The sequence below is a fragment of the Columba livia genome, chromosome 16 (genome assembly GCF_036013475.1).
Source record: "Columba livia isolate bColLiv1 breed racing homer chromosome 16, bColLiv1.pat.W.v2, whole genome shotgun sequence".
Classification (NCBI taxonomy): Eukaryota; Metazoa; Chordata; class Aves; order Columbiformes; family Columbidae; genus Columba; species Columba livia.
Genome location: NC_088617.1, coordinates 8,697,295 through 8,718,138, shown reverse-complemented (window position 1 = coordinate 8,718,138; position 20,844 = coordinate 8,697,295). Strand labels below are relative to the sequence as shown.

At 44.6% G+C, this 20,844-nt stretch overlaps 1 protein-coding gene across 5 annotated transcripts; it reads left to right on the top strand.

Moving 5' to 3' along the window:
• The first annotated feature begins 8,182 nt into the window (after positions 1-8,182).
• LSM14B (LSM family member 14B) lies at positions 8,183-20,552 on the top strand. 5 transcript variants are annotated; one of them, XM_065032401.1, is made up of 10 exons: positions 8,183-8,518; positions 12,870-13,033; positions 13,389-13,524; positions 13,980-14,096; positions 15,907-16,077; positions 16,191-16,271; positions 17,315-17,476; positions 17,654-17,807; positions 18,753-18,932; positions 19,279-20,552. In XM_065032401.1, the coding sequence occupies exons 1-9, from the start codon at positions 8,398-8,400 to the stop codon at positions 18,922-18,924; spliced, it is 1,278 nt and encodes a 425-aa protein (XP_064888473.1). In that variant the 5' UTR covers positions 8,183-8,397; the 3' UTR covers positions 18,925-18,932; positions 19,279-20,552. The 5 variants fall into 5 exon arrangements, with proteins under 5 accessions (XP_064888473.1, XP_064888470.1, XP_064888469.1 ...); XM_065032397.1 differs by having other exon boundaries at positions 8,250-8,518; positions 16,194-16,271; XM_005499599.3 differs by lacking the exon at positions 8,183-8,518 and adding an exon at positions 10,144-10,321.
• Positions 20,553-20,844: the final 292 nt, after the last annotated feature.

The following is a 20,844-nucleotide window of genomic DNA, read 5'->3' as shown; positions in this document are numbered from 1 at the left end:
GATTAGTTAGGGAAGAAACAGACAATTTGTATGTTCTTGTTTAAGAAAGTAGAATTGTTTTTATGAAACTATAAAACTTGTTTATCTTAATTAATTTCAGTAGAGCAAAAAGGGAGATAGTTGTACTGTTCTGTACAGCTCTGTGGGCAGTCAATTTACCCCTTGACATGAAACCATCCAAGTAGCTTTATACGACTTGGCAGCCTGAAGCCATCCCTGCTACACCCTCATCCCCAGCAAGAACCCATCAAATGTAACATCCTCACAACTTGAAAAGCTGTGTGAATTTACCTGCTGGTACATGTGCTGGTATCATCAGAGCTCTTACCCTGCACCATCACTCAAAGAGGGAAGAAAAAGTTTTTAAAAAGTCTATGCAGGGCCAAGTTGCCCCCTTCCTAAAACTGCCCTGTCATTAAAAGAGATCCATGGAAAACAGAACCGCTAAACCTCCTCTGGTTGTTTGACTGCTTTTAGATGTTCTAAACTCAAACTTTTTAATTCGGAAGGATCATCTCTCCTACAGGAGCCACACCACCCCCTTGTACCTGGGTGGAGCAGTGAGCCACCCGCATCACACACAGACCAAATCGCTAACTCTTGCCCCATAAAGCCCAGAGTGCATTGTTATGCTGTTACAGCTCAGGCTGCTCTTTGCAGAGTTATTCAGTACAAGGTCACTTTGGGCTTCCAGTTCATTCTCTTGCAGATGTGAATATGAAATTTCTTTCAGTTTAGAAGAAAAGAAGTTATGTGTTTTTCTAACTCACAACCTCACCCTCAGATGTACTTGGGGTTCCTTCTGCTTCATCAACAATGATTATGATTCTTTGGACCAGTTTAGGCTTTGAGTTATACTTGCACAAACATTTTGCCTTCAAAATGTCTTACTAACAACTGTATGTCCCAGATATCCTATAGAAGTTTGTCACAGGTGATGTCATGGGCAGAGTAAATGCTGAGAATGCTGCTGAGTAAAATGCAGAGTCCAAGGTGAAGCTATGAGGCTCTCTAGAAAAAATTAAGCATATTAATATGAACTAAGTGAGAAAACAGAAATGCCAAATCTCAAATGTTATTGTTAGGGTTACTTTACAGAAGAAAAATGTGGCTTAAAAGTGCACTAATAAACCCCTTGTCATACATGAGGTAATAGAGAAATAAGGTGTGAAGTACAGATAATTCAAAGGCTTTGGAACAGTAAATGTCAGAATTTTCAGGCATATGTGGAAAGTGTGCATGCAAATACCACAACAGTAAGGGGAAGCATGAGTTAGAACTGACCAGCCAGAGAGATGCTGCTGTCTTATGTGAAGACTGACTTACAGTTCAGCTTCTGAAATGTGAAGATTAAATGCCAGTTTATGGTCATATAAAAATAAATTACTTTCTGAAACAGCACTAAAATCCTATTGCTATGATTTACGTTACCATTCTTGGTATATTCAACCTCAGCCTGAATTAAAACCTGTAAACTTTAAACTCCAAAGGCTGTTTAGTCTTATTTTTAAAAGTAAAATAACAAACATAAGGGAAGAAGAACACCCTAGCAGATAAAACAATGACTAATAATTCACATCCTCAAAGACACTTCTGAAACATGCCTTTTAAAACAAGTCCAAGAACAATCCAAGCTATGCAGCAGATGTTATGCAGGGAAGGAACAGCATACTGCCGAGTCCAGGTAAAATGATACGTTACCTCGCTGAGCAGAAAGCAGCAGAGTCTACTGGTCGTTTGTAAAACAGGTAAGGAGAGGGAGATTAATTTATTTGGCTCAAGAACAGAGTCCACCATGGAGAATTAATGCAAGTGAGGTCTCTGACCTAAAACATCTAATAAAGGAGCTCTTTCCTCTATGTTCTCATCCCAATGATGCATGCTGTCCTATGATTTGATTTGCAGCAGCAAGAACCAGCCAGCAGGTTCTTGGTTCAACCCCATTCAAGCCTCCATGCCAATGAAATAGTGCCCAATACTGATCACCTGAATGAGTTCATTAATTTATAGCGAGAGAAAGAAGTACAGAGGAAAGAGGAGGAGCTCTTAAGCAAGAACTGCTATCAAGCTTTCTGGAATTTTAGCCAAACCCAATTAGTAAAGATGTATTTCTGTGCAGGGAATGTTGAAATTTGCTAGTCTGCAGCAGCCAGGGGTCTGAAGGATGCAGTGAATACAACCTGTACTCTCCAAAACATATGATTTTTTTCTGGAAAGACTGTCCACAGCGTGATGTATCAGGCTGCACTCCCATCTGCTCCTTAGCCTCTCCACTGAGATGACTGTCAGGTGCACCAGTGTCAGTTGTGATAGTCCAGTTGTAACTTGGACTCTTTTCAGCCTAGAAGTGGATTTAGATCATTGCTTATCACTGCAGCTCTTGAAACTCTTGGTGAGTTGTGCATAAACCTGAAACCCAACAAAAATCTTTATTTGCAGACTAATCCTCTGTAGCATTTCGACCCTCCAAGACAATTTTTTGCCTTTGTCCATTTTTTATCTCCTACTTGATTGTCAGCACGCTCTTCGCTCCACCTTTTGCTCACTTCATGCCTGAAAAAACTTTACGAAATCCCACTTTCATCCTATCCCCTCACATCAGTGCATCTGTGGGAAGGATGCACAGAGGTTTGCAGTTCACTTCAGCACAACACTACCCAAGAAAAAGCAACCTATGCAGAAAAAAAGCCCAAAACAACGAAACAAACAAAGTCAGAGATTTTTCCTAATGGAACTTAGTATTTTAGGCTGTGTTCAGTGCTCCCCACTGTCCTAGATAGACAAGTCTCTTTATGCCCTAATTATTTCTAAACTTAGGTCTGAATCCTCTTACTCATTTGAATGGGAGACAGATGCCTAAACACCTTTTTTAGAATCTAGGTCTGGCTTGTAAGACTTCACCCTTCAATTTTTGTGACCAAACTGCAAACTTCAGCTTTGTCAACCTTTTTTGTATCACATACATCATCTATTTACCTTTATTCATGAAAGGATCTCTTAAAAATATCTCTGGCTTCCACATCTGTGAATAAATCACTGCCTAGTTAGCCAGGATAGCTTCATCTTGCCATTTGTGATGCAGAAAGCCTCAGTATAAAAGGTGTTTGCAATTTTCTAACCGCTCTGTCCCCCCATGCTTCAATGATTAAATGAATTGCAACAGCAGACAGGATTTTGGGTTGTGTTCTTGGTCTTACATCCAGCACTGTGTTTTTCTAGTCTCATTTTCATAGCTTGTAGACACTGCAGTGTACTCATGTGAGTGTGAAAAGTCAGGAATAGCAGTTTGTGTTCATTCCAATAAAAGACATTATGCATGTCCAAGATATTTCAGTTTTATAAAGATAAGTAAATGTATGTTCCCTCCTTATTTTGTTGCATCAAAAGTGTCCCAATGACTCCTCACATCTCTAGGTTCAGGTAATCAAACACAAATTTTATAAGCAGGCCCTGCAGACTCGTGAGGTACAAACAGCAAAGGCTGGGCAGGTCAGAATAGCACTGTTGGCTCATCCCGTAATTTAAACTGATATATCGAACCTATCTTAAAAAACTGAAGAGTTTAGAAGTCAGACTGATAAGCTGAATCTCCACATGGTAGTTTGAATCTTGCACACAGAAGTGCTACACAAACAGAAAAATTCTCCAGCATTTTTTTGTAATCCTACCATCGGATTTTCACAAATACAAAAAGCAATTATCATTTTGCATTATAGCACAGAACTATCTTTCCCTGTAGAAAACGATTGATTTAGCAGGGAAAAGAGTAAACTGAATAAAATGTAAGAACTGGTATTGAATGCATACACAGAACAAGAAAAGAAATATATACTATTTTAATAGGAATGTATTTATAATAAAGCTTGTTAAAAATGTAGATTAAGAGCCTGTTTAATGTAATACATAAAAATACTACTTCGTAAATCTCTATAGGTAAAGCTTAACCTCAGATACACATAACATACCTTATAAAAGCTGTGTATCTGTACAAAACAATGTTTGTTTTCAGGCAAACTCACATGAGCAGTTCCTCCCCTTGTATTTCACATAGACATATTTGGATTTCGTAGAGTTAGAGCACTGAAATAAAGAGCAATGGCCAAATTGTGGTCTTGCTTTGACACTCATAAACTTTGTAGGTCTGGATAAGAAGTTTAAGCTCTCTGCCACTGCATTTTAAATGGTAAAATGTATTTTGTCTTGACTGTGCAACACACTTGGACTGCTGAGAAGTGCAATCAAATAATGCAGATTTATGGCAGTTCCACTAAGCACACTAATTAAGCGAGCAAATTCCACACAAGCCTAAAACTATGACATTTTATAAAAGATTTCATTTAAATCCAGGCGTTAAACTGACTTTAAATTTGATATATGGGGGTGGAATGAAAGGTGTCAAAATTGAAATGTCTGAGGCACAGGCTCAAAACTGGGAAAAGACAAAGGGAGAAAGGGGAGAGAAGACCAAACTGTATCACATGTATTACAATCTATTTTCATCTGGAATAAAAAAGAAAACAACACCTATTGTTATGATGGAATTTTCCTGAGATATAAGACAAACTAATGTAATGAAGTATTATTTCCTACATACATAATTGTATCTCTTTTTCTTAGACTGTGGGAAATAGGGAAACTAATTGTATAAAGCACATGTTATCTAAATAAAAGTTACCAAATTTTCAATTTTTTCCTACTGATTTGTGTTTCTATTTTTTCTTTTCATTTCCTTATTTCTTTCTCCTTCCCCCTCCCTTTTATTCTAGTTTCCTTCAGTTGACATCACAGGTTTTTTTCTTTATTCTACTTTCTCTGTTTTTCTTTATTGAGAATAAGAACACTTACATTGATCATTTTTTTTCCCTTCTCATCTGTCCTGCATCTTTTCAGTTTCTCCTTCTTTTTCTACTCTCTCCTTCTTCCCTGGGCTCTTTTCTCCAACCCATTCCCTGCACCACTATAGAACCGTGTTCTGTCCTTGGTGACATTACCCTCCTTCCCAGCAGCTACCACACTTCCCTTTGAAACTACTGGTATGTTTCTAACTTTTCTTCCTCTAGGATGCACATATTTCTCCTTCCCTTTGGATCATTCGTGTTGTTTGCCACACCCAAATTCAAATCTCCCTTCCACTTTAACCTCCATTTTCCATGCCTCTTTTCTTCCTTCTTCCTTTCGAGACCCCAGCCTTCCCTGTGCCACCTCTGGTATTCTTCCCCAGCCAACTCCCGGAATTTCAGTTCAACCACCGCTACTATTAGCTGCCGTTTTCCTCAGCAGCTGCACGTGTCCCAGTAATTCCTTGTGCCACCAACTGCAAACATCCCACTGTCCCCAGGTGCAAGAGGTGACGCTCCAGCAGCCAGTGCCTGGCTCACAACTTGTTCCAGACGTCTTCTCAACAGCTGCCCTCTGCCATTAACTCTGCCAGATGTCAGCTCTGCTCACATTGTCACGGACATGGCCATCGGCCACCACATAAGTGCTCTCTCGCCATCACACACCCCACAAATTTCCAGTGTTGCTGTAAGTCACAGGTTTCGCTTCTAACTGCTATGAAATGTCACTGGATCTATCAGTGGTGATCATCGCAAATGCCACTAATTGCATTCCAGCTGCCACGGGAGCCTCCTTAGTCCTGGTAACATAGGTTTTCCTGTAACTGAACTAGCTCTGTGGTGACCCACTGACTGTACCCCACTTCCAGCCTCCAAAGCCCACAGTCACCGCTGGTCCAAAGTGCTGATCTGTGAACATTGTGTCTGCTGCTATCACAAGGTGCCACTCTGCTCGGTTTCTTCCCAGTCCCATGATGAACTACCATCAGCTTCTTCAGATGAAGCCGAATATTCCCTCTTCATATGAGGGATGCCGAGGACCACACACTTCTCATGAATTTACAGCATGAAAGATAATCTTTTGTTCCCCTTTTCAACCCATAATGGATGAAGAACTGTATTTTTTAGCAGAATAAAAAACACTAACAGTGCATTTTAAAAGTCAGGTGTCATATTTCTTCTTGCTGATCACTTATCTCTGACTGCTGTCAAACAAAAGACACTGAAGAAATTCTTTACAATAAGAATATTTTCCAGAGGCACGTCAATTCATGGCAATGATGGTTACAACTAAAATTCTATATATTTACATATCACTCCTTACCGAGGTATAGTATATGCCACTTTGGCGTATACTTCTTGTTTCCACGTTGCTTTAATTAGCCTTCCTGCAGCATCCACATTGCTGTATCAGTAATAAAATATAAGGATAAACCAATCATAATGCCTTTTGCTGAATACAGAACAAAATACTGGAACTAGAGGTGCTCGTGAATCAGCGACATTTTGTTGTGCATGAAGAAAAGAAAAAAAAGGAGCTGAACTGAAAAAACCTGGAGGCCCATGTACCCTTTCTAAAAAATATTTTAGAGTGGAAATGAAGAATATCAAGTGAAATTTATTGTGGGGTTGGAGAATATAAACCAAAAGAGGGAGTACTGCTTCTCTACCTTTGGTTGCATTGCCTTTACTGACATCATTTTTCCCATTCAAAATAATTATTTGTCACTGACCCCATGAGATTTTTATTAGTAGCATTTCTCATCCTATTTTTTCTCCATTTGAACTTTTCCACATTCGTAAACTAGAGACTCCTCACACAGGGGAGTTGGATGAGTTTTTTTCATCAGGGAAGTTTCTAACCAGTAATTTGCCCACTAAAGGGCACTGTTTACTACAGTAAAAAAAAGGCATCTTTCCTTGCTCTGTATAGGCTGTACTTGAGGCTGAGCTAAAAACCTAAAAAGATTGAATTTAAGGGCTGACTTTCTTATTCAAAAATACTCTTTGCTCAAATAACATATATTAAATAATTGACTATATATATGTTTTAGCAACTCTCTCCATGCTAGAATTATGAGAATTTAACAAGACTGCACAAGCGTGTTCATAAGAGTGAGAAGGAAGGCATCTTCCCTATTCAGACAGAGAGATCTGCTCTCCAGGCTGTGTGAACAACACGAAGAGCAGCACCATAAAATACATAAGGTCACAGGGCAGACAGCTTGGGGCATTTGCAGAACAGCTCTCTGAGCCACGGTGCACATGGAAGGAGGTTGTCACGACATGAGGATAAACCTGTGGACCGCACATTGCTGTGTCACTGATGGGAGACATGTCACCGAGCCATGGGCACACACAGCTCCAGCAAACCCCTTACGGCTCAGACAATGGCTCCCACTGTACCGTCTCCAGCTGCTGATTTTGAACCTTATTCATTCGCGTCACACGAATTAGCGAGATTTGTGCACTCTGACCCGCTGCCCCAAATGTAACGGCCCTGCCTGCTCCCCATCCTCCCTCACGTTGGTTTAGTGACTTCACCTCCCATGACTGTGTCTGCCAGATGCTGCCGGTTGTCTCTCATTGACCCGCAGATGGCTTGGGGAGCCGGAGAAGTCCCGGGAGAGGCTGCACTGAACGACTCATTCTCCAGCTGCGGCCTGGCGCTGCGGTCCCTCTGTCACCGTGTCACTTGCCGCCATCGGCGCAGCGGGTACATCTTGTCTCCCTGCTGAACAAAGGCCGGTGTGCACCTCACAGGGGAGGCCCCTGCGAGCACCGAGGCCTCTCGCAGCGCAGAACCGGGCTGTGCTGCTGCCACGGCCCCAAGGGAGGAAAGGGGCTCGGGCGGGGGCAGCCAGCCCTGCTCTCCCTGTCACAGCCCTCCCGAGGTGATGGAGAGCAGCCTTGGAGCGGTGTCTCCGCTGCACAACCCGGGGGAGCGGGTGAGGTGAGGCGGCGCGCGGCTGGCAGGGCGGGAAACGCTCCCATCAGAGACTGGCGCGGCGGGGGTAGCGCGGGGGAGGCGATCACCCTCCACCCCCGCGTTATGTGACAAAATCTCTGCCACACGGGTGATCGCGCAGCGACACGCAGCTGCTCTGTGCCGGTACCGAGCTCAGCGCCGCCGCTCCCCGTTTCCCGCCCCGCCCCTCCCTTCAGCCAGCGCAGCGCGGGAAGCGCGGGAGCTCTCGCCCCGCCCCGCCTCGCTCCGCCCCGCCCGCCGCGCACGTGGCACCCCCGCCTAGGCCGGTCACGTGACGCGGGCTCCGGGCTTCCCCCCCCGCCCTCACCCCCCTCCCCTCCCCTCCGCGTCTGACCCCGTCTCCCGTCTGGTCAATCGCAGGCGGCCCGGGCGCATGCGCGGCGGGTCCGCATCACGCCCCCTCCCACCCTGCGCCCCCTCCCACCCCGTCTCCCTCCGCGCTATATAAGGCGGGCGCGGCGGGGCTCCCGGCTCCGCAGTGTGCGTGGGCGGGCGCGGCGGCTCCGCGCAGCGGTGCGGCCACCCGCGCGGCCTCCTCCGTCCTCTCAGCCCGGGCCCAGCGGCAGCGCCATGAGTTCGGGGACCCCCTACATCGGCAGCAAGATCAGCCTGATCTCCAAGGCGCAGATCCGCTATGAGGGCATCCTCTACACCATCGACACCGAGAACTCCACCGTAGCGCTGGCCAAGGGTGAGGCGGCGCGGCGGGGCCCTCCCGGGGCGGTCTGGGGGGGGGTGTCGGGCCTACGCTCGCTTTGGCTCCGCCGCCGCGGCCCGGCGTTGGCGAAGGGGACGCGGGGTGCCAGCCCGCCTCGCCCGCCGCCTTCCTCCCTTAAACAATGAGCCCGGCCTGGAGCGCCCGCCGGAGCCCGCCCGCCCCGAGGGACTGCGGCCGGGCCCGCGGGGAGCCGGGGGGCGGCGGGTCCGGAGCCCCGAGCCCTCGGCGCCGCTGCCTTTCCGTGAGTCAGCACTCGGGAGGCCGCTCCGCTCCGCTCGGCGGGGCCGGGCATGGGCCGCGGCGGGGGCTCCTTGTGGCTCTGGGGCGGGAAGGGCGCGGGGTGCCGGGGAGCCCCTGGCTTCCACGGGGCGTTCTAAGTCCCTTGGAGAGAGACAGAAGAGCTTCCAGCGGGGCTGGCTCCTCGTACCATTGTCAGAGCCGGGAGGGTGATGTTCTGCGTGTCCGTCCGTGGTGGGGTTCCCCTCTGCTGTCTGTACGGAGATGCCCGGTGGAATCTCTGCTCGCCTTGAGCAGGGCCCTGGGCCGGTGCTGGAGAAAACGGAGTTGCTGTTGAAGCGTCTTTGTTCCTTTCGTGATCGATAACTAGGCTCTCTTCAGGTGTGTATCTGCACACAGGTCTAGCTCTTCCTACCTTGCAGGCAGCTCATCAAGGCCTTGCATTTGTTCCCCTGTAGAAATAATGATCTGCTTAAGTGGTGTCATTTGGATTCAGTTGTCACCTGCACTGGGAACTCCCATATTGACTTTTAAAAAAATAAACAAACCTGTTCCGTCATGTTTAATCTTTCAAACGAGGTCTTGTTTCTGTATTGCCTTTAATGTTCAGCTTGGCTACTCCAGCTAATGTGCATCAGCTTGTTCTTTCCCTGAGTTTTGTCCATCCCCCATTCTGAGAAGTTCACACCTTCTTCATTGCCTTCAGCAACCCATGGGGATTGTCAACAAACCAAATATCTATTGTTTTAAAAGACTATCTGCTGGCACTGACTAGCCCAGTTCTCAGCTATCCTCAAGGCAGCCTGTGCCACAGTATTTATTCAGTATAATGATGTTTGTGATGCTGGACACAAGTGTTTGACACCTGTAAGTGTGTATTCTGAAGTTAAAAAGGTGAGTTTTCACAAATTCACCTTTTTTCTAACAATGTAGCTATTATTTAGATGTACAGATGGAGCTATTTATATTAGTGTTTCACTCAAAGTAATTGAGAGGTTGCGGGAAGGTTGCAATTCCTTTAGTGTATGTGCAGGAAGGTCTTCACCCAGCAGCAGGTAGAAATGGTTTCTTACATAGTTCTGCCTTCCACAACGCACTCGCTACTTCAGAGCTCAAGTGGTGTGTTGCAAAGTCCTATGTGATTAAAGTGCTTTATGGTATGAGAAAGTATGTGCTCTGTATAAGATTTCTGGCACTTCTTGTATTTATTGGTCTCTTAGTGTTCAGTTTTGTTGAACTGGAATGCCTAAGTAGTTGTTACAATAAATGGAGATTACATTTTTCCCCACTTACAGTGCTGCTCTATAAACTTTACAGTGCAAACTCTGCTTTTTTTTTTTCAGCTCCGAGGGTTTTTTGCATTTAGAGACTTTATATCAAAGTTAGTGTCAGAATTATGAACATAGCAACATTGTTGGAGTCGGTGACAGCAATATCAACCCTGTGTGTTGGGAGGAACAGCTGTTCAAAACACTTATCTTTGACAGGTTAGAAGAACCATGAGTTACTGTCATGCAGTTCAAGTTGTCCAGGTGGATTGTAAGTTGTTAAGTTCTAGATGCCACTGATGAAGGCTCATACAGCTTCAGTATGTAATGTGAGTGCTATTCTCCTGACTTTTATCATCCAAGTGATATAAAAAAGAATTTAGGTTGAAAGAGACCTCAGGAAAGAATCTGGTTAGCAGGGCTAACTTCAACTGATTTGTATTTTGTTGCTTTTAAGTCTGGACACATGCACAATATGTTAGAGATTCCAGGTACTTAATTAAGCACTGCAAGAAAGTTCTCTGTCCTGTTTGATGCTAGACTTAAATTGCAAACACAGGAAGTTTAAGACCATTACTGTCCTGTCAGAAGTGAACACCAGAAACTTACTCTTCCTTCTGTAGAAGTCTGAAGAAACTAGAGTTTTTGAGCAAGAAACATCCACATAAGCTTTGCTTTCCAGACATCCAGTCACTTTTATAGTGCTTCCTGACCCTTCGGAGCTCTGGCTCAGCAGAGCCCTGCAATTGAGTGCAAACTGTATGGTAAAACATGGGCTGCAGCGCAGTGGAGCTTGTTTCCCGTTCTTCTGTAAAGAATAGTCATGTAACTTCACGGGCAGCATCCCTTTGGATCCAGCTGTATTTTGTGGTGTGCCAGAAACGGTGACAACACTTCAGGTGCAGGGTCAGGCATGCTCAGCTCCTAGAGCCCTCTCAAATGTCCTCACTGCTCTTTTGACTACAAGGACACAGTTTTACACCTCTTTCTGTTACAAACCTTGGGAGCAGCCAGCAGAATGGCTGCCTGGCCAGCTTTGGGCTTTGCAGGTTGTGTGTTTCTCCGTGTGGAAGTCGATGGGCTGATTGCGGTGCTTGCCAAGCTGGCCATGGGACTCTGTAGTAGCCCTTGGGTAGCTTTGGTGTGTCTCGCCATAAGCTATGTGCTGCAATAATCTGATCTTCAGCAAGGTTCATATCTCAAAGGCCACAAGCATTGCCTTCAGTTGATAATCTGTTTCTAGTTGACTAAGTTACAGCTGTAATATGATCAAACAGCGGCTGGAGAGCTAAAATAACTTGGAGGTTATATACCCTAGTGACTGATGGGAGGCAGTCATTCAAAGGAAACGGCTTAGAGCTTGTCCTCGCACCAGTTACAATTCCCTTCCAGTTAGGTGTGAGCTGAGGTGCTAAGCAGCATCAGCGCTACGGGGACAACGTTTGGAGCTTACTGCTCTGTGTGAGCTGACATGGTGTTGAACCAAGGTCAAGACAGCTCGCAGCCCTGACAGCTGCGTGGTGGGGGCAGCCACCTGGATGCTGCTTTTTGTCTCCAAAACCAGGCCCTGTCCACAACCATCAACACCCTTAGTAAGTTACTAACAGTAGAGTATACCAGTATACTGGGGTTGAGTGGATCCACTTTGTGCTGTCGTTTTTGTGGGTAAGCTGCGGTGCCCTCTATCCCCATCATCCCTGTGACAGGGCTGTCTGTGCTTAGATCTTTCCAGCTGTGCAGCGGGAGTGGCAGCTGGCTCGCTTGTCACCATGGAGAGTGACATGGCAGGTGCTGGGGAATGGTCTGTTATGGATGGAATTTGTGAAGTTACTGCAGGAGTTGTGGTGTCCTGGGTGCTTTTATGGTAACCTGCTAGAAACAGTTGATACAACCTGGATCTATTGGCAGAAAGCACACATCAAACCAGTATGTGCTGGGGCTTATCTGAACTGGAAAAGCTTCACGAAGACAGAGAGAACTAGACTAGTAAGCTCAATGAGCTGCTGTAATGTGTGACTGAAAAAAAATCTCTATACCCGTAGACCATGCCCGTTCCCTAGCCCATTTCTGGCTTTCATGGAACAGTGTCTGATATAGCTATGCTACACGTTTTCTTGCACTAACAACCCAGTAAGTCCCAGTCTGACCTATTCCTGTTTAATGGCTCAAAGGTAGCTGCCGTACACAGTCAGCTGCAGCCTTTTTTCCACTGTAATGTGTAATATCGCTGGTTGGTACCTTCTCAATAGCTGAAACTCAGTAAAGCCTTGGCAGGCTTGTTGTGTGGTCAGTAGATATTAGAATACCAGTGGTGTTGGGTAGAGGTAATTTTAATAGGAAGTTCTTGTCATGGATAAAAATTTACCTCTATCTGTATAACAAGTATATGAAACTGAAGGTGCAAATTTGACCTCTAAAGCCTTCCAAGATTTTTTTCCTTGCTGCGTTGGGACCTCTCTTGTTCTCCATTGCAGTGGCAGTTGTCTCAAGCAGAATGCTGACACAGGACAGGGCCTGGGGAGGGAGGGGATGTGGCAGTACAGCGCGGTGGGGACGTCCTCGCATTTGGAGTAGGAGTCTTCGCTCCAGCTGGTCTGTGGTCTTTACCTTCACAGCTTGATGTAAATAAAACTGTTTATGCAGGCGGCTGAAAAAGTTGGCATTTGAGGGAACAGATGTGTGTGATAAGGAGATTCAGCAGTAACCTTTGTTTTGTTATCTTTGGCAAGTATTACAGGAGTAGATTTTAATTGCATAAATAACTTGCACAATGCTGCAATGGTAATACTGGGCTAATAATAATCTTTCTAATGCTAAAGTGCGATCCTTTGGTACTGAAGACCGGCCTACAGACAGACCTGCTCCTCCGAGAGAAGAAATCTATGAGTACATTATTTTTCGAGGGAGTGACATCAAAGACATCACTGTCTGTGAACCTCCAAAAGCTCAACATACTCTGCCACAAGATCCTGCCATTGTTCAAGTAAGTTGGCCTGAAGTGTTGCTAGAAAGCTATGATAAAACATTGGTGATGAAAGACTTGGTTTTTGGTATAAACTTAAAACAAAGGCCAGTAAGTGTCTCCAGGAATCTTTAGATTGAAGTATCCTGAATTCCATTGTAATGTTTAAAATACCAGCCGCATTAAAGACTTCAGTCAACAAAAGCCAGAGCTAGTTACCTAGCTGAGGATGCAGAAAAACCATAAAGAGGTAAACTAACCCTTCTCAGTATTTACTTAAGCTTCAGTAACACTGTATACGTGAAGTAGAGAATCACTGCCAAAACGAGCTGACTTGTGGATGCTGTAAATGGAAATGTACTTTGTCTTGTTACAGTCTTCACTGGGCTCTGCCTCTACATCATCCTTTCAGCCACATGTGCCTTACAGCCCGTTTAGAGGTATGCCACCTTACAGCCAGCTCGCTGCCAGCTCTTTACTTAGCCATCAGTACGCAGCTTCGTTAGGTTTAGGTAAGTAAAAACTTTACTTGCTAGAATAAAGGTACAGTCCTTTTATGCAGCTCCCGTGAAACCAAACAGCAGTAACTAATTCCTTGCCAAGCGTCAGGCTGCAACAAGCAGTGAATATAAGTAGTTAACAACTTTATTGCAAAGAGGCCTGCATTTCTCTTACACAGAGACACACATAGAAAAATGCAAAAGAAGGAAACAAACTAAGTAGCTAAAGTTTATTTCTGGAAGTAATGTGAATAACAAACAGTTGAGGCCAGTTCATTTCTCACCTGACATCCCTCACATATCCATCACGTGTAAAAAGAGCTTGTATTCACGGAGAGGACTGTAAATAAGCTGCTCTAATGCTGTTCTAGAGATTCTTGTATCTCTTTCCAAGTCCTTCAGATGTTTCACTACCTTGTATCTTATCCATATATCTTTGCTTTCTCTTCTTCCCTCTATCTCTTTAGAGAAATTGGTAAGCCCTCCAGCATCAGCAGCTGCTTCCAGCCCTAGTTCTTCTCCGTCTCCACAACCTGTTTCAGAGCCTGACATGTCTTCAGAGCCCCATCAGCTTTCTTCCAAGGGTAACAGCAGTTTGAGGACTCCAAATATTTGGAAGAACTGCATGGCACTTGCAAACACTCTGTTCTTGTTAACCCCTCCTAGAATGGTAGTACTTATGTGGATAATGCAAGTAGAACTAGTTTGTTCTCAGCTGGTTTTGCCTTTCGTTATGTGAAGCTATACCTCCTGTCCTAGAAGTATCAATTAGAGAGACAGGAGAAACAGAAAGTACAGGACAGCGGATCTTCTGGTGTAAGTATCAGGAGAGGGCTCAGGCTTAGCGATGCTGATGTGCTGCATCCTATTCAGGAACATGTGTCACCTTAGAGACTGGGCGAGAAATTAATTGGTCTTTCTTGGAAAGAGAAGCTCACTGTTTACATTGTTTACATTGTGGGTGGCCTTGCTGCTAGAGACAGAGGTTAATAGAAAATTCAGGAGTATTGCTGTAATTGAGGAGATATCAGCATAGATTTCCTGCATGATGGGGCACAGTACCTTGTCAAGACTCCTGACTAGTAAAGCATGACTAACAGTAGCAATTTCTGAGTTGTGGTAAGCTGAGATAACATAGTTCTGGGTGCTTGCTATGTGTACAAACTCTTAAAGGTGGTTGAGTAGAGATACTAGACTGACCATCCTCAGAGCAGAGAGACAAGGTACAGCCTGCATTTAAACATGGTAATTAGTTTCATCTGTTTATAACTTAAGCATGTCTGCTTGTGTTGGCATGAAACTGTTTTTACTTACTCTCTGGTTTTGGCCATCTATCTGTATGGACTTTCTCAATATTCTGGCTAAGCTTTGAAACTTTGTCATGTTAAACATGCACAGCAGCTTTGTCCTACTGATTAATCCTTAGGATATGTCTGTCTTCCTTGCAAGTTTTCCAGGTGTACATTAACTGGGAACCTGCATGATGGTACCTACTGGGTGTATCTCATGTGGACGTGGGTGACCCAGAAGTGTCAGTGGCTTGGTTTGTGTGTACTCTTCAGCTTTTCACTTTTCTTGCTCTTAAAGTGTATTCAGTTAAAGTTTGCTTCCAAGCAGTTCTTACGCATAACTACATAAGCCTGTAGTACTCCAAAACTTCTAATTAAATCTAGAATGCAGTGTTTCTTCTGAGTACTGAAGACTGTCGCTTTTTAATATAATTGGTGTAAGGTATACCAAACCATGAAAAGTATTTACATGTTTTGTAGTGTGAATAAATAAGCCTGGATGGAAGAGCAACAGAAGTCTTGGTAACACTTTGGCCTTGACCAAGAAGGAATTTAAAAGGGTAACTTTGAGATCCTGGTCTGGTTTCAGGTTTTCTTTGTCTGAAAGCTAACAATAAGCAATAGGGTTGAAGGACTTCTAAAAGCGGCTTACAAAATGGGGTGTAGTTGAGGTGGTTAAACTTTCGCTACAAAACTTTCTTGACGAAGTGGGGAAGCTTGCTCGAGCAGTTCAAAATGGTGGATTTTTGCTTCAGATGTAAAGTATGTAAAATCAAATCCCATATAGCCAAGAATAAAACTAGAAATTAGATTTTGGTATAAACTGTCTTAAGAGACTGACCTGGCTTGCTTACCCTAATGTGTGTCTAACTTGGTTTAAGAAATAAATGGGTAGATTTCCTGATTTTAAAGCTCTGGATTTGAGAGCCATGACTTGCGTGGCAGTAGCGCCTTACCTACTCTTTATGCCACTTAAACATAGCGTGTAGTGATAAACACTCAAGGCTTTGAGTAATTCTTGACAAAACGGATTCTCCATAGAAGTGGGCAGGGTTTGAACAGTGGCAGATTTTGAGAGGCGCTTAGTCACTGGGGTTTTTTCCAGGTGCTGGCTTTCCTTCTGTTCACCCAGTGCGCAAAAGCCCCATGGTGGAGCAGGCTGTGCAGACCGGCCCAGTCGACAACGTGAATTCACAAAAGCCTCCCCCGGTGAAAGTGACTCCAGGGGCTCAGCGCAATGGGCGGCAGGTTCCGCAGAGCAACAGTAAGACAAATGGTTTGTATCTGCCACTTTGAAGTGTTGTTTTTAAGCACCAAAGGTGTGTAGCAAGTCTAAACTGTTTGGTTTTGTCCTTGTGCTCCTTTATCGAGTTTATCCTTCTCGTTCAGTAGACGCAGTTCAGGCAGCACCTGTGCCGACCCAGGGACAGGTGAATGATGAAAACAGAAGACCTCAAAGGAGAAGATCAGGTAGGTGAACCTGACACTAAATAGTTGTGATAGCCTGTGAAGGCTGATATTGATCATTTCAGTGATGGATTATCTGACAGAAGATTGAGTGTGAGATAAAGCTTGATAAGGCTTTGGGTATCCAGAGATGCTCCCTGACAGAATAGGTTCTGGAGTCATAGAAGTTCAGAACATTTCAGGGACAGAATTCTGGTGTCTTTTCTAGACACTTGAAGGTATGTTATACAGATTGATGCTATGAATTGGCAGTAGAAACTAGGTTTCTCTGCAACCTGAAGTATATTTTTACTGGAAAGGATGGCCTGTTTGAGGATTTCCAGAGCTCTTGTAACTGAGAGCAGCTATGGAGCCCTCACTTCCATAGAGCAGGGGTCTTATCTCAAGACTGAAGTTTAGTGATTCTATGGTTAAGCACAGGTCAGAAGAAAGTGAAATTAAATTTGAATAGATATTTCTGCCTAAGCAAAATGAGCAAAGGCAGGAAACACAACTTCACACTCTCAGGTCTTCAAATTAATTTGCCTGAGGGGCAGCACTGTAGAAGGGGTTATAGCTTTTCCAGAAAGGAGTCGATAGCTTCTGAGTTGGAAACCAGAAGCTGTGCAAAGTACAAGCCCCTTTTGTGGGCCAGTAAGTCTCGAGTGGATTTTCTGAATGCGGTGACACCTGTTCCTCTTTGCCATCACGACAGCTTTGTAGCCTGTTTGTGCCCTGCTTGCAGATGAATAGCAGACAGAAAAGGTAGTTTTCCCTGCTTGCCTCGGCTTTTCTTGGTATAGAACCTGTTCTGAGTCTCTCCTCACACTGGAAGGCAAGTTGTGTATACTCTGTCTTACCGGTAAGGCTGACATCCAGGGGTGCTTTTCAGAGTGTTAAAGTATTGCTGTAAAATGTCTTCTGCAGTTCAGAAATTACTTGCAGAGAGGTGTGGCCTTAACCACAGGACTAGAAACTCCTGAGCTCTAACCCTGGTTCTCTCTAGTCTTGTGCAAGTCATTTAACCTCATGTGCGTTACCAAGAGTTTAAACTCTCCTGCTTTCAGGAAACAGGAGAACCAGAAACCGCTCTAGAGGACAAAACAGACCAACTACTGTGAAGGAAAATACAATAAAGTTTGAAAGTGACTTTGACTTTGAAAGTGCAAATGCACAATTCAACAGAGAGGAACTTGATAAAGAATTCAAGAAGAAGCTAAACTTTAAAGGTTTGTGACTTCATTAAATATGAATTGCTGAGCTGGTAGTAAACACTGTGTAGACAAACTTGTTTTGAGAAACTGCATGATTAATGTGGCAGCATCTCAAACCTTGTTTGAGGGAGCAGGAGAACACATGGCTCTTCAATAAGTATCAAGGAATGTAATAGCTTTTGTTATCTTCAGATGACAAAGCAGAGACGGGGGAAGAAAAAGGGGACCCTGGGGTGGCAACTCAAAACAACGATGGTAACGTAGAGGAGGACCTTCTGGGACCCAACTGCTACTATGATAAATCCAAGTCTTTCTTTGACAACATTTCTTCAGAACTCAAATCGAGGTGAGTGTTTTCCAAAAGCTTGCTTTTTAAATGCAATTTTTAGGCGTAGAATTCTGGACATAATCTGTATGACGTGGTTTAATTCATTAAAAGTCTTAGAATACAAGAAAGTTGGCAAAAGAGTCCTTAGAAGGGAGTGTTGGCTCATAAGTGATACTAACCGAGCTTTGTGCAGTGGGATCGAACAAAAAGCGCAGATTTCAGCTGAAACTGATACACTTGCCCAAACTATGATAGAGGAATTTCCAGTTCTGTTTCCCAGTGCTGACTTTGAGCCCATTGATTTTAAACAAATTCCTTATCTCCTTTGTGGGAGGAGGCATCAGGGTCATGCTGTGCTGAAGGTGCTACAGCTTGAAGACAGGAGCCTGGGCAGAGAGCTCAGGAAATGCATTGGAAATGCATTTGAGTGTGAAATAAAGCTTGATAAGGCTTTGGGTATCCAGAGATGCTCCCTGACAGAATAGGTTCTGGAGTCATAGAAGTTCAGAACATTTCAGGGACAGAATTCTGGTGTCTTTTCTAGACACTTGAAGGTATGGCTTTGGAAATGCATTACATTAAATGTTGGGAATATTAAAATAAAGCTTCATCTTTTGCTGCTGACGGTGATGTTATCAACTACCTGGCAAAGTCAGACATCGCTTGAGTGTTGGTGTGTAATTCCCTTTAATGTTTCTCCTTCCCTCAAAGCTTTCTTCCAAGCGCTGTGTGGTGCTCAGGGCCAGGTGGGCTTGTATTTTTCAAGAGAACAAGACAAGGTCTGAAATTGTAGACCATGGTCAACCCTTTTCTAGGCCTGTCTTCAGCTCACACAAGCCAACAGCTGGCACTGCCAAATCCCCGCTCAGTTGTGCTTTAGTTCAACATGGGGCGCTTGAAGCTTCCTGACTGACTTGCTGGCTGTTGGATGTTCATATTGCGTCTGAATGCAGCCTTGTTCAGTTCTAGGCGCACCACGTGGGCTGAAGAAAGGAAGCTCAACACGGAGACGTTTGGAGTGTCCGGACGGTTCCTTCGTGGCCGCAGCTTTCGTGGGGGATTTCGAGGTGGAAGGGGAAGCGGAGCAGCGAGGCGAACCCAAACCACTCACAGAGCTGGTACTGGCAGAGTGTAACTCCAGAGGCAAGTGTTTTAGCAAGAATAAGTTCTGTCTCTGAGCCAGCTTTGTCTCTTGTTCCTTGTCTGAGCTGTCTGTGCAACCTCTCGTGCTCTCCAGTCTCATGGATATATCAAGATTTGTTCATTGTTGTATCTGATACATCCTTTGAAGTGGTAGAAGGAAATAGGAGGAGTTTTAACGTGTTGGTTTCTTGGGCCAGCCTTCTGTCTGAGGAAGCAAGAGCTGCTTGTTGGGGCTGAGGCTCTTGCAAAGCCTTTCAGTTGATACCTGGGTGTGAACTTTGCTGCTTTTCTTGGGAGAGAATATCCCCATTATATCAAATCTAATTCTGCCTCTTTTTCTGAATAGGTTCTAACATCTGTCCCGAGAGGATGAAATTGTAAATAGAAAGAAAACAACCAACTGCTGCACTAATGTGCGAAATTGTTCGTATTGTTTACTGTCTCAGCTCAAGTGACAGAACTTCATGTACTACTGCTTATATTCTGGACTTATTTTGGACCAGCAACTGTCAGCTGGAATATTCTTTGGAAGAGGGAATGTGTTCAGGGGTACCTTCTTCAGGGTGTCTTTTTATTTGTGTTTGGTTTGGTTTTTTAAGTGCAGACTAACATGGTTCTTCTTTCTGGGTCTCTCAAAGGCTGCTATAGTTTGAAGTCAGATTCCTTTTCTGAACCCTGAAGAAGACAAATCATGCTATTTTAACACAGAACCAAAGCTCACCTGAAATAAACCAGCTCTAATTTGTTTGTTCTGAGTAACCAAACGGATTCTTTGGTGCTGCTGGTCTCACAGTTCTCAGCAGCAGGTGTGAAGTAGCACTTGGTATCTGGAAGAACAGATTCCTGGTGCTGAGGAGTTGTGTATATTGTCACTTGGGAATACTGGATTGTTGATCATGTAGTAGTGTCAATGACTGTACAACTGTTTGCCAGCCGGTGCTAGTGTGGCGGTACTACAGGTTTACACAGTGCTGGGCGCTCCCCGGAGGTTTGGGGCTTGGGGGCTGGTGCTGTGTCCTCGGCAGGACGGGAGCGAGTGGCTGCGCCCCTGCGCGCAGGTCACAGTTTTTGGCAGCAGTTGCTGTCTGGGAAGGGGATCAGAGCTCCCAGTTCTGCCCCCGTTCGTACCTCACCCACAGGTAGCGCTGGGCGCAAACAGTTCTCTGTACACTAGTAGGCTGTGGTGGAACGCTATGGAATGTTTTCATTAAGCTAGGGATGGGATCCATGTAATGAAGCTTAGCAGATGGGCATGTTTAATTTGTTTCCTCTGTACCCCCCCATACTGTAAATAGTTTAGTTTTTCTTTTGTTTTTTAAAAAAATCTGTATGTGGGGAGAGGGGCTGGGAGGGGGGTTACATTTCTTTGCATGAATATGTGGGTTAAATTGCTATAGGCATGTGTCCCTTTTTTGGTTGGTAGGGAGTTTTGTTGAAAAAGCACCTTGATGACCGAACCCCTTACATAGCTAGAATTTTTTAGTTACGCGTTGACCTAGGTTACTGTAAAAGCTTGGATTTATTTTTGTAGGACTTTATTGCTGAGAATTAGAACATAGCAGTGGGGCTGCTCTTTGGAGTAATGTAAATTGTAATTATAATAAACATGTAAATGTTTAATGTTTCCCTCCTGATTTGTTCTGGATGTAGCTCAGTGACATCAGTCCGTGCAGCTTGGCAGACGTCTGTCCGAGTGGGACTAGGATCCAGGTTGGAGAAAACCACGCTGTGGTTCTGCCAGGCCTGGGAGGAGTTGAGTGTTTGGAAGTGGCTTAAAAACCCCAATCCAGGCTCTGACCCCCATCTCATTTGTGTTTTGAATCAGCCCATTGAGGGCTCCTGGTGCCTGAACTGTCCTGAGTTGCCTGACCCAGCCCCTGTCCCTGTGCTGCTGGGGTGTCACTGGAGTGTG

Coding starts and splice junctions, on each gene's coding strand:
- LSM14B (XM_065032401.1), top strand. CDS start 8,398: ATGAGTTCGGGGACCCCCTACATCGGCAGCAAGATCAGCCTGATCTCC. Junction 13,034..13,388: donor AAGATCCTGCCATTGTTCAA/GTAAGTTGGCCT, acceptor GTCTTGTTACAG/TCTTCACTGGGCTCTGCCTC. Junction 16,078..16,190: donor GAGCAACAGTAAGACAAATG/GTTTGTATCTGC, acceptor CTTCTCGTTCAG/TAGACGCAGTTCAGGCAGCA.